Source organism: Arvicanthis niloticus, chromosome 5 (genome assembly GCF_011762505.2).
Source record: "Arvicanthis niloticus isolate mArvNil1 chromosome 5, mArvNil1.pat.X, whole genome shotgun sequence".
Lineage (NCBI taxonomy): Eukaryota > Metazoa > Chordata > Mammalia > Rodentia > Muridae > Arvicanthis > Arvicanthis niloticus.
The window spans coordinates 48,084,455-48,097,387 of NC_047662.1; the positions used below are offsets into that span (position 1 = coordinate 48,084,455).

The following is a 12,933-nucleotide window of genomic DNA, read 5'->3' on the forward strand; positions in this document are numbered from 1 at the left end:
TGACTTCCAGGAAATACAGTGGGCAAGAAACTTTCCTTGGAGCCACATCATCTCCTGCTTTGTTTCCAATCTGTGTAATGTGTAGTAAGGCTGAGCTGTAAGGAATGAGTCAAGGGGAAAAGGAGGTCAAACCCAGCTCTACAGGGGAGGCAGTACCTCAGACATTGCCTTTCTCACAGATCTAACCAGCATTCTGAGTACCTCTCAAAGCAAAAACACCCATGTTCTCAACTGGCTAGCTGGGAGGGTCAACAAATGACTTTAAAATTTTATATAGCAATATTCAGGTGTGTCTGTGGTAAACAAGTTACTACAAGTGAAAGAGGTCCCCAAACCATAAGTCAGGAAAACAGAGGAGTCAGAGGAGGTGCAAAGCTCCACTCCAGGTAAGGCTTTTTCCCAAAGGACAAGAGTTGGCATGTTCTTCACCCTGCAAGTCATGGGTTCTAACTTCCAAGCTTTATGGGGAGATCCTACATGAGCTCAAACTGCTGTACTATTGCTTGAATGCTGTATATGTTACTTAAGTACAATATATTGGTAATTAAATTCTCATTATGGAAGATATAAACATGAATGACAACATTACAAAAGATAGCTCCATCCCTACCTCTGAATAGTTAACAATTGGGATCCCTAGCATTCCTAAGCTAAATGTCCTATCTGATGCATGGAAAATAGCCATGTAAATAAGTGTTGATTGTTGTTCAGTGCTACAGAGAAGCATGGCTTTACGGCAGCACTACACTCTAGGTAGTATAACTTGTGTCCAGTCTTAATGAACTGGTTCACATGTAAAACATTTACCCTACAGTGAGGTGCTACAATGGAACTGCAGCTTTGATAACCTTGAGCACAAAGCAGGAGGCAAGATAAAGCTGCACTCTTGACCGAAAGGGACCACATCTATTGAGAGATAAACAGAGTAAGCATGTCTGTAGGATAATTATCAGCTAAATTCCCGTTTCCTACACCCCATTTTCATTCCAGGCTAAAGGAACCATGATCTATTAAGAGCAGAAAACAGAGGTTATACTTGTGCATTCTTTTAGGAAAAAAATCAGCCTTTCTTGGGCTTGACTGGTATGCAAGTTGAGCACTTGACTAGTATGCAAGAAGCCCTGGGTAGGATCACAGGGTTGCATAAAATGAGTCTGGGGATACAACATGCTGGAGATAGGGGAGAAATTCAAGTCATCCCTAGCTACATAGATACCTCAAAGTGGTATTTGTCTCATGAATGAAAGAAGGAACGAAGGGAGGAAAGGAGGGAGGGAGGGAGGGAGGGAGGGAGGAAGGAAGAAAGGAAGGAAGGAAGGAAGGAAGGAAGGAAGGAAGGAAGGAAGGAAGAAATGGAAGAAGGAGGTCAAAGGAAACAAAAAAAGAAAAAGGAAAGAAAAAGTCAGTCTTTTTTAGGAGTTCCTGCAATATAGAAAACAGCAGAATCTGGCCTCACTCATTTTAGCAGGGGTGGCAGACAATGAGAGGAAAAAGCAACAATGTAACAAAGAAGCAGTCTGTAATCTATGCTCAAGTAATGATAAGTGTCAAGCAGAGAAATAAGGCTGAAGAGAAGCTGGGAAGTGGGAAGTGTGCAACTTTAGAAGACAGGTGGGGTGTCAAGGACTTTCTGGGCTGAATTGTGTGAGGAACCCAGATACTGTAGAGATAAAGAGTGAACCACGTCAAAAATCTGCAGCACTCACCTTCAAGGCAGAAGAAATCCAAGTGTGGAGATTCAGAAATAGAGACAGACTTAGCTTGTCAGGAGCAAGGAAGGCTCAGCCAGTTAGGAGGATGAAAGGTGAGGCCATGATCAGTGGTGGCAAGGTGACATAGCCCTTATAAACCACGCTTAGTCTTTCCAACCTTTCTCCAAGAGCTATGGGAGCAGGCAGGGAACAGTCAAATTTTTCAGGTCTCTTTCTAGCAAGAGCACATTACCACTGCTCTACAAGTTCTTTTGCAGTAAGTAGTTAAAAGTTAAAAGTTTGAAGTTTTGGAGACAGTGAAAGAGGAAGACTCCATTTATAGTCTCACTGACAAAATGCTTGCTTTGGTTAAAGTAAGAGCCTCCAGTGACTTAAAGGTTTAAGTTTCTACTTACATTTGATTCAAGTTCTGGACTAGGGCAGTTTCTGAAAAGACTGAACAGGAATTTATACTTAAAACACAGCACAAATAGCCTCCTGGTAAATGAAGACAGTACTAATGGGGTTTTCCAGACAAACCAACCTCAAACGCACCTAGGATTACTTGATGCTTGCCTTTGTAGCGTGCCAGCTAGTGCCCTGCATAACATTCGGTTGTAGGTGATGAATGCAAGTGATACAGAGTTCATATACTTTCCTTTCGTTTACCATAAGCAGTAATTTAGTTAGGCCATAAAGAATGTCATAAACACAACTTCCAATATGATCAGAATCCATTGTCTCTTAAATGCACATTCCCTTTTCCCCTTTGCCACTAATTTTACCCTTCAACCCGTTCTTTATACTGCCTGCAAAGTACCTCTCCAAAGTAAAAGTAACACGGAGCCATCTCCTCAGTGCTTGGCAGGGACTCCTACTAACGGTGGGCAAAAGTACCAAGTCTTGATCCCGACATTGAGGACAGAGTTCTCATTGACCAACTCTGTCTCTGTCTGTTTCTGTCTGTCTGTCTGTCTGTCTGTCTGTCTCTTCCTCCCTCTCTCTTTCTCCTTCCTTTGTTCTTTCCTTCTTTTCCTCCCTTCCCTCCCCTATCCCCCTCTCTTTTATTATACCTTTCTAATTTTTCCATATTGCCTACAACTTCAATAGCACAGGCACAACTTCCCTGTGTTTAAAGTCTGTTCACAACACATCTACTTGCATGCTGTGTAACTTTAGACTAATGATTTCTACTCTAGCCCTTATTCTTTGACCAAAAAGAAAAGAAAAGAAAAAAAAAATATATAATACAAGTTAAGCTTTCTTAATCCAAAATTCTAAAATCCAAACTGGTCAAAAAACTTAAACTCTCCAGGAACACATAGGCACAGGTATGCCGCCAGAAGCAAGCAAACAAAAAATTTCACACTATGTAACTTTGTTTGATATACAAAATTAATAATTATGTGTACATACATATATTAACATTCATGTTATGTGCATAATACACACAGAAGAGAAATGAATTTTGTGCTTAGACTTGAGTTCACCATCAAGATATTTCCTTACTTACATGTAAATATTTCAATTCTTTAAAATCTGAAGCATTTTCAGCTCAAACACTTCAGACAAGAAGTACTTAGCCTCTCTGCATAACTCATAAATTTATTATGGAGTTAAATATATTTAGAACAATGTCAAACATGTTCAAAAATCCTGAATTAGAACAGTACTGTCAGGTCCAAAACGTACCTCACTCTGTATCAAAAGGGCAGGCTCACTGACTCAATCCAAAATTGAGTTTAGGCCCAGATCAACATGGAATAGGAGGATTTATGGTGATTAGATAAAAGCCAGAATTCTTCAGGAACTTGTGAAACTGGTTCCCATCTGTTGAAAGAAGTCATATCCCTTAGCTCTGACATACAGGGCATATGGCCCCACTGACATATACCTGTAGTTGCACATCAAAGCTCATGCCAGCCTTCAGGCTCCCTCAGGCCCTATTCCCGAGTACAGGTTATACATTTCAGTGCCTTTCCTCTGACCCACCTCTTTTCCCCAAGATTCTCTCCTCCTAGATACCCACTTTGTACTTTATACAACAGCAAGCCCCCCAGCCCCTGCTATTCCTACTATTCTTTCTATTTTCTCCCTCCCCTTCCCCCCTCTCTCATTTCTTGCTGTTCTCCCTTCTCTCACAGATAGCCCTGACCATGTCCAGTCTGTTTCTCTTTCCTTCTTTCTGGGCCCTTCTAGGTGTCCCTGGATATTTTCTCTCTCCCATGTACAATAAAAACCTTAATGATATCATGGCATGGTCTAGTCAACAGTTTCTTTACTGTGCTCCCTCATATACAAGTACTTCACTATTTGTTTCCTTACTATTGTTTTCTTGGCCCGATAAAAGGCTCTTTCTGCTTATTCTTTGCCAGAAAAATGCCTATTCACCCTCAAGATCCCTCTTTAATGGCATCTCTTCTGTACATTAACTCTAACACACAGCACGAGTTCTACTGATTCCCATGGCAATGAGCAGTACACTTCGGTAGTATTTTTCATACTCCACTGACTATTGATTAATATGTTCATCTTCCAGCTACTTACATATTTTAAAGGTAAAAATTTCTTCTAAGTTTGTGTCTTCTAATACCCACATTAGGGCACGTGTTGACTATTTCTCTTCAATCAACAAATGTATTCAAAATTAGACATCTCTCAAATGTTTTCAATATTACTAGGAAACAACCAAATTGAATAAAACACTCTACACAGATTCAGTGGATGAATTTGAGAAAGTAGTCTACAGAAAGGATGTTAGAAAAGCCCAGGCACATATTATATCTTATTATACATGTATAAATATGTTTCTCTTTTAATCTCCATTTGTTCCAGCTTTATCATTAAAGTATAAACCTTGGCTTTGATTACTTTTATACTTATGTATTAGACATGAATTACACATTTCATAAACATTGGTTAAAATAAGTGTTCTAGCTATTGTTTGGGCAACTTGACAGATCCTATTGGAAAGAAAGAACTTTAGTTGATGAAATATCCCCACTATACTAGCCCATGGGCAAGCCGGTGGGGTATTTCCTTGGTTAATGATAGAAGTGGGAGGTCCCAGCCCATTGTGGGTTGTATCACTCCTGGGCAAGTAGTCCTGAGTTGTAAAAGAAAACGGACTATATAAGCCATGCGGAGCAAGCCAGTAGGCAGTACTTCTTGATGGTATTAGCTCCTACCTTCAGGTTCCTGCCTTCATTTCTCTAAGTGATTGTGTGTGTTCCAAGAGTTGAAAGAGTAAGTAAATTCATTATTGAATAATAAGATAATTTAGATTACTTCCAGATTTGAGATGGTGTGAACATGATATTTTGGAGTCATGCTGTTAGTCACAATGATAAAAACCTTAACTAAGACAACAAAAAAATCTATCTTTCAATAATGGAAAACTAAATTGGGAGAAGAGGAATACAAGTTTTCTCCCTTAATAATCAATAACTAAAAGCATGTTGCTTTTGCTTATAAGCATGGACAGATAGGTGATGGTTCCCATTGGTACATTTCCTATTCTAGAAGGCAGTGTTTTAGGAAGTAGCCGGGATTTATCAGAAACCAGTACCAGCACAGTTCCTGAAACAGAACTGATGACTGAGGAACGGCTCCAACCCGAAAGAGATGGTAAAAAATGTTAGACAACTTGCTGCAAGTGGCAGGCAAAAGTGAACAGATTTTATAGTCAAATACTTTATACAGGAACATTGTGTTTCAGAAACTGTCACCTTGTATTTGAGGTCAAGGATAAATAATATACTACCCTGAGAATGATACTGTCACATTCTGTACCCAGCAAGGCTGACTAGTCCGTAAAACTTATACACACACACACACACACACACAAACACACACACACACACACACCACACCACACACCACCACCTCATTTAGTAATAACATTGCTATCCACTTGGGGAATTATAACTCAAAGAACTGGAATTTTGGAGTGTGGATCAGAGTCAAACAATGAATAATGAAATAGAATTACTTAGAAGAAGAGAGAGAATTAAGTCTTTTATATGCATAACATGTGGACCCTAAAGAATGCAAATAATGAACTTAAGAAAATATATGAACATTATAGTAAAGAACTTAAGATATAGTTGAATAGGAGAAATATAGGTTGAACCTGAATTATTTTTCTTTTCTACATAGTAATCTATATATGTTAACTTATGTATATTGAATAAGTAAAAACAAAACCAAGAACCTCTTGATAATCCTCCCACTCAGGCCCATTCTTTGCAAACTTTTCTAAGTAGCCAGTGAGGGGGAAACAAGAATGCTTCTTCCAATATCTGTAAATATGAAATGGCAAAGTGCTGTATACTAAGTGGCATTATTGGAATTTCTTCTCCTCAGTTTTCAAAGTAGGCCAGATGCCCATATGTCAAAGATGGAGCAATGTGGTTCTGCCCAAGGGTAAGAGGGAGCAGTAAGATAATTATTCAAATTTCTTCCAGATTTGCGTTTGTGTAAACATGATGATTAACAATGACAACACACTGAATCTCTACTTTTCTTTAGCTATTTCTAAAATAATTCCAGAGTCAGAACTATACAAATGTGCATTTGGTAAATCTATTGTTAAGCCCAACCTCATGACTCAGGTCTCCGAAGCCAGAGCTGCATGTCCATTCCATCAAAGTATGAAATCTACAAATAACTAAACAAAGACAAATGTTCTAAAGGTTCAGATGTGAATGGGACCCTCTGCATTGCTTAGCTTTCTCGTAAAAATTAATTTTGTTGCAGGAATCCAAACAATCCAGTCCTCTTGAAAGAAGCCTACTGTCTGCCATAAAGTAATAACATGTTTTTAGGGACTTCTGAGTATGTATCTTAGGATTTCTAACTTAAGTGCATGGTCTAGAAGATGCCAATCACCAATCAGGAAAGGCTAGTTACATTTCACCACGACAAAGAGGCAAAACTAAGGTGGGCCTGCTGAGCTTCCTCATATGATAAGAAAATGCAACAGCACTAGGCTCTTGAGATTTGGGGGGGAAATCATTCATATACATAAGAGGCATATCTATTTTCCAAAAAGGAATTTTCCTTGCCAATTTCATGACAATAAACTTGGAAAATGCTAAGCATATTACAACAGATACAATAACAAAAAGAGGCATCAATGGGGATTTAATCAGGAGCTGCTAACAAGGTGAGAATCAACTTTACTAAAAACCATAAAAGGAGGGAATGTGAACTGGAAGGAAAAGGTGAACAGAGCCATACCTAAAGATGTTTTACAAGTCCGATGATTAATGAATTCTTTATGCCTGTATGGAATTACATTATGCCAATGTCTTGTTTCTTTTTTTGGCCATTGTGGGAACTTTTGTTTTAACTCATCTAAAAGAGCATTTTATTAGCATAAGTAACCTCACATATCATTAAATTGTTCTTTTTGCAACTTGCAAGAAAATTTGTGTAATGCATGAGTAAAACTGGCTCTTTAATCATTCTAAAACTTCATTCTTTTGAAAAGAAAAAACCACTAGTATTTATAGCTCTGTGCTTCTATCACATTAGGAATCTATTCTAAGAAGAAGAAAGGTCACATTATTATAAAGAACCAAAAATTCTACGTTAATGAAAATATCAGAATTTTAAGAAGATTCTCCAGTCTTTGAAAATTATACACCTAAAATTAAAGGTTCTTCATATCAATATAATGATTTAATAGTCCTTCAATTAGTAAGACATAAGCATTTATTCATTAAATAAATATTTCCCTACATATGTTCCTTTAATGAGAACTATACAAGTACTTATCTTATCTTCCTGGACTTAGTTATACCACTCAGCAGATTATATATGAAGTCACATGTGTTGGAGGAGAGGCAAAGAATGAGAGACAGGACTTCTCCAAATTAGCACATATTTTTACATGAACAGCCTCTTTCTACAAATGCTATCGCCATTGGTAGGTTTTGAAAACAGTCACATGTGTTCTACAAGCAACAGAGCATGATGAAATACAGCATGTGACTTATCAAAATGACCAAAGAATTCTCCAAGAAAGAATGCCATACCACAGTCAGAAGCAGGAATACATAGATCATCTTTAACTATGTGAAGTATATGTTGGCAGAACATTGGCTATTCATCAAAGTGGGCCACGTCTTTCTATGGGTAACTAAGATTAATCAACACATTGTGCACACAGCGAGCACGGAGCACATTTTGCTGGTGAGGAGGAAACAACACAGTGCATATTAATTTTCAAATATTCAGAAGCCTTGGTTGATTATGTTAGCTGGCACTCTAGCAGGTAGGCACAAAATCGCTGTGGGGATTACCTTAAAAAAAAAAAAAAAAAACAACACACTTCCTGCTTTGATTGCCACTCTCTCTATTAAATAAGACTGAGGCACAAATACCAATTTGGAAGGTTATCTTAATCTGAAAGATACATCGCTTCAAAGAAACCTGAGGTGGCCCAGGTTTTTCAGGTCAAAGTAAGGTAATGTCAGGGTTCTTTCCTTGTGCTTCTTCACTGCACTGCCTTAAGGAGGCCAGCCTAGTGTTTTTACAGTCCGTATAAAATATACGCCAGAGGTGGGGAGTTCAATTTAGTTTCCACAGAGTGACTAAACGCTTACACTTAGCATACCTAAAATATACATAATTTTAAAGTAACTTAAGCAATTTGAAATCATAAATACAACAGATCGTCAGTGCAACTTTGTAAGTGAGAACTTAGTTTCCCTACCCCCTGAGTAGTGTAAAATAAAAGTAAGGATAAAATAAAGCTCACTCCAGCTTATGCCCCACAGTCATGATAATACAACACATTTAGTTAGGCTTTTATAAGTTGTCTTAAGAAATAGACAAGAATTGAGATGAAAATACTTATTCTTGTACCAAAAAAAAAAAAAAAAATACACTGCTAAAAATAATCTATTACAGAACAGAGATGAAACAAAAATCTTACTTTTAAAAACTCCTTCAATTCCCTATTTTCTAAAATACATTTTTATAAGCAGTCATTTCGAAGAGTCTCCACAGTCAGAAGCTTATTTTATCTGGAAACAGCAGGTAGCACAAAGATACTTAAGCACACTGTACATTTGTGTATTCTTAGCTGACCTACTGTATCCTTTCAACTCAGACTTGTGCTATGCATTCAGAACAAAACTCAGACATTCCATTTTCAACCTTTCTAAATCACTACTGAGAACCCAAGAATCTGCCGAGCACCGGGGGTGCCTTTAAGTCCCCTCTTACCATGTATGAGCCACAGTGAAACGACGCCGCTGTCGGATGCTCTTATTCACCAGCAACTTTCTGAAAAAGCATGGTGAATTCCTTGGTGAACTGCGTGGAGAAATTTTGGGAGATGTAGGTCTGTTTCCTGGTAGCTTTGGAAGCTCAAGTTCCAAGCGCATCTGCTCCTTGAAAGTCTTTATGCAAACCTCAGATTCAGAAGCAGTAAGTTCTTTGGGAGAATTTTTGGCTGTCATGTCTCGTATGGAGCGCTAGCTTTCACCATCCAAAACAACAATCTTGAACATAGCAAAAGCACTGCCGCAGGTTAAAAAGCTGCTGGGTCCGCACACTCTTCCCAGGGTAATTTGGAAAGCTCTAGTTCCAATCCTGGAGCACTTCAGAGCAAGAGCTGCATACTGGGAGACTGGCAAGTCAGCCTGTCACAAGGAGCTTTATCAGCCTGCCTTTGCCTCTGAAAATGCGCCAAAGTGCTTCCTCTGTCACCAGCCTCCTTGTGGATGGGGTTTGTCTGCAAGTTACACACTGAGACTCACTGAATCCATTCAGCTGAATATATCAACTCATGAAATATTCATGAGGGCTTTTGATAAATCCTTTACATGTATTTTTTTTTCCTTAAGAAAATCTTATCAAACAAGCTGCATTAACTCGAACAGCCTGGCCACCCAGTTACTTTTGTCTGCACAAAGGGCGGAACCAGAGTCCGGACATCCAGCACGTGCTTTTAAAGTCTTCATTCAGAATTATCTTGCTCAGCAATGCATAGAGCCGTAACTCCGCCTATCAAATGCTATTGGCCCAGGATTCTTTAAACAACTGGGCTGTCTCCCCCTACCCCCGAAAAATACCCTCCACTGCTCGGATTTGCACTAAATGTGTGAGGCTACTGTCTCTGTCACAGTCAAAACTGATTAAGTCAGGGACTGCCAAAAGCCTCAATAAAACAGCTTTTCAGATTCCATTTAGGAATCAAAGAGCTGAATTGCTGAAGTTCCCCCCACCCCTTTCTTCTTCAGAAGATCCCAAACAGCATCAGTTAAAAAAAAAAAAAAAAAAAAATGTCACCGAACAGAAAAACATTGGCATTGGTTCATTCCCCCAAGGAATTTAAAACCTAATTTTTATTCCAATAAACATTACTCTCATTGTTCTCTTTACGCTCATTGTTTGCAATCTGCCCACAGAAGCCACTCAATACTGAATGCAAAGCCTCTTCTGATGGTCAAAGCACCCCTAATCTGAAAAGGAAGTAACAGCCAGGTAAAACATGTACCCCAAGCTAGGTACTGTGCATGTGTTTGTGTGTGTGCAGAAAGGTGCTCGAGGTATGTATGTTTGTGCCATGTGCATCAGAGAGTGAGTTTCTACATTGCTTGTGAGGAGCCATGTAGTCAGGGCAGGTCTTCAACCTGGCTTGGACTGGCTTTTCTTCCCTCCCTCCCTCCCTCGCTCCCTCCCTCCCTCCCTCCCTACCTACCTACCTCCTTCCCTCCCTCTCTTCTTCTCTCCCTCCCTCCCTCCCTCCCTTCTTCCCTCCCTCCCTCCCTCCCTTCTTCCCTCCCTCCCTCCCTCCCTCCCTCCCTCCCTCCCTCCCTCCCTCCCTTCTTCTCTCCCTCCCTTCTTCTCTCCCTCCCTCTCTTCTTCTCTCCCTCCCTCCCTCCCTCCCTCTTTTCTTCTCTCCCTCCCTCCCTCCCTCCCTCCCTTCTTCTCTCCCTCCCTTCTTCCCTCCCTCCCTCCCTCCCTCCCTCCCTCCCTCCCTCCCTTCTTTCCTTTTCTCTCTCTCTCTCTCTCTCTCTCTCTCTCTCTCTCTCTCTCTCTCTCTCTCTCTTTCTGTTGTTGGGCATGGGAGCACAGCTTCTATATATTTAAAGACACACTGAAGTATAAAGAGGATCATTGTATGTTCATTGAATGTTGTACAATATGTATTCACAATGATGGTCACTGGAGCCAGATTGATCTCAAATAAATGAGACAAAGCATGCTAGGATTAATCAGCAATATTAAAAAAAAAAAAAAAAAAAAAAAAAAAAAGGAAAGATGCACAGTAGAACTTCAGTGAAAACTAGACATTCACTTTTACACTAATGTGTAAGGTTTTCCAGCGCTATAAAATCCCTCAATATGACATACACTACAAATGTGCTACAGGTTAGAGGGCTAAATAACAGCCGAGCATCCATCACCTCTGTGTAGGAGCAAGGGAACCCTCTGTAAGCCTTGGGGAAGTGACTGGAGTTTAAACTACTGATTTCTAAGCACTGCTTCAGAAAACTCATCAAATTCTAAACAACTAAAGTGCATTGTGAACAAATGTGCAATCATGGAATTTTAGATGGTACTGAACGATCCTTGTTTAGCAAATGATTCCTCAAACAAGGGGGACCGAAGGGACTCAGACAAATCCATCCTGGTGACTGATGTCATCACTAAATCTCCCACACAGGTTTTCTGAGTTTCATCATAAAGTGTGCTTTTGTCAAGGTAGGCCTTAGTGTAGCTTCTTGGGATCTGAAAGTATTTTGAGTATCTTGAGAGGACAGAATGTTGGTAACAGAGAAAATGTGGTTATTGCTACCTTCTATTTGCTGAATTCTGCAGCAAGTCTTTTACCCAAAATACTATTATTTAAAACTGGGACCTGAGATTACATGATTCTATCATGATTCACAGTGACCTATTAGCAAAAATAAAATAGCAAGTGGGACTCATTAAAGCTATTTCTCATAGTTAATTTTCAAAGCTGAAAAGATAAATAAGAATTTTAGGAATTTTGTAGTCCTAATATGGCTACATGTAAATTGAGGTTCTGACCGGAAAATGCTGCTTGTGTTACCTCCTGGTGGCATTCCCCATACCTATCTTCAGTCTGTCAACAGTCTCAAAGCTATACAACCTGCTAACCCTACCTACTCCTGGAAGAAACCAGGGTCACCAGGAAGATTAACTAGAATGAAAAATTTAAAAGATAATCAGACTGTTTGAAAGCCTGAGTTTTATATACTTATAGTGTTTATAAATAAATAGAGAGAAAGGAGGAGCTGGGGTCTTGAGGCCATATTCCCAGTGGTTTAGTTTTCTTCCCTTGCACCTCAGTTCCCCCAGGAGCACCACAAACTGGGAACCAAGCCTTGTGGGGAGTGTTAAAGATTCAAACACTGGTGTCCTGTGCTTAAGAAACATCTAATGAACAGAAAGGAAACATTCTTGTCTCCATGTAATTCTTAGGCTTTGGCACCTCAAAAGGAGAAATGAGTAATCCCAATTCATCAGTTTATAAATATATGGCCTTGTGAATTCTTGAAAATTCCATCTTTAGTATATCTCAGTATTAGATAAATAAATCTCTGGTATCACCATCCTCTCAGAGAAATAGAGTAAAAAATAAAATTACTTAGTAACAGACAACTATTTCTTATAAATATTGGGGATATATTAGTAACATTTTAGGTTTTTCTAAGCTGTAAAGAAAGATCAATTATTTATTACCAATAAAATGATGTTTATAATACAAACATTAACATGGAAATGCTTTTAAAACCAACCACCTTTTTTTATTGGATATTATATTTACATTTCAGATTTTATCCCCTTACCCCATTCCCCCCACCACCCAGGAACCTCCTATCCCATCCCCCTCCTCCTGCTTCTATAAGGATGTGCCCCCCCACCTACCCCCCCATTCCCACCTCTCCACCCTCGAATTACCTCCCACTCGGTGTTTAGCCTTCATGGGACCAAGGATCTCCTCTCCTACTGACAAGGCCATCCTCCCCTACATATACAGCTGGAGCCATGGGTCCCTCCCTATGTGCTCCCAGGCTGGTGTTTTCGATTCTGGGAGTCTTGGTTGGTTGGTATTGTTGCTCTTCTCATGGGGCCGCTACCCTTTCAGCTCCTTCAGTCTTCTCTCTAACTCCTCCATTGGGAACCCCATGATCAGTTCAATGGTTAGCTGTGAGCATCTGTCTCTGAATATGTCAGTGTCTGGCAGACCTCTAAG

The 12,933-nt window shown here is 39.6% G+C and overlaps 1 protein-coding gene across 2 annotated transcripts in view; it reads right to left on the minus strand.

The window, feature by feature from the left end:
• Window positions 1-12,933, minus strand: part of Pde4b (phosphodiesterase 4B) — a 604,839-nt gene that overhangs the window by 425,146 nt on the left and 166,760 nt on the right. Inside the window, exon 1 of one of the 2 annotated variants that reach the window (XM_076934602.1) lies at window positions 8,928-9,660. The exons of the other annotated variant lie outside the window; for it this stretch is intronic. Coding sequence (XP_076790717.1) covers window positions 8,928-9,163 — 236 coding nt within the window. The 5' untranslated portion in view covers window positions 9,164-9,660. Of the gene's footprint in view, window positions 1-8,927; window positions 9,661-12,933 lie in introns of those variants that run through there. 2 annotated transcript variants of the gene reach the window in all.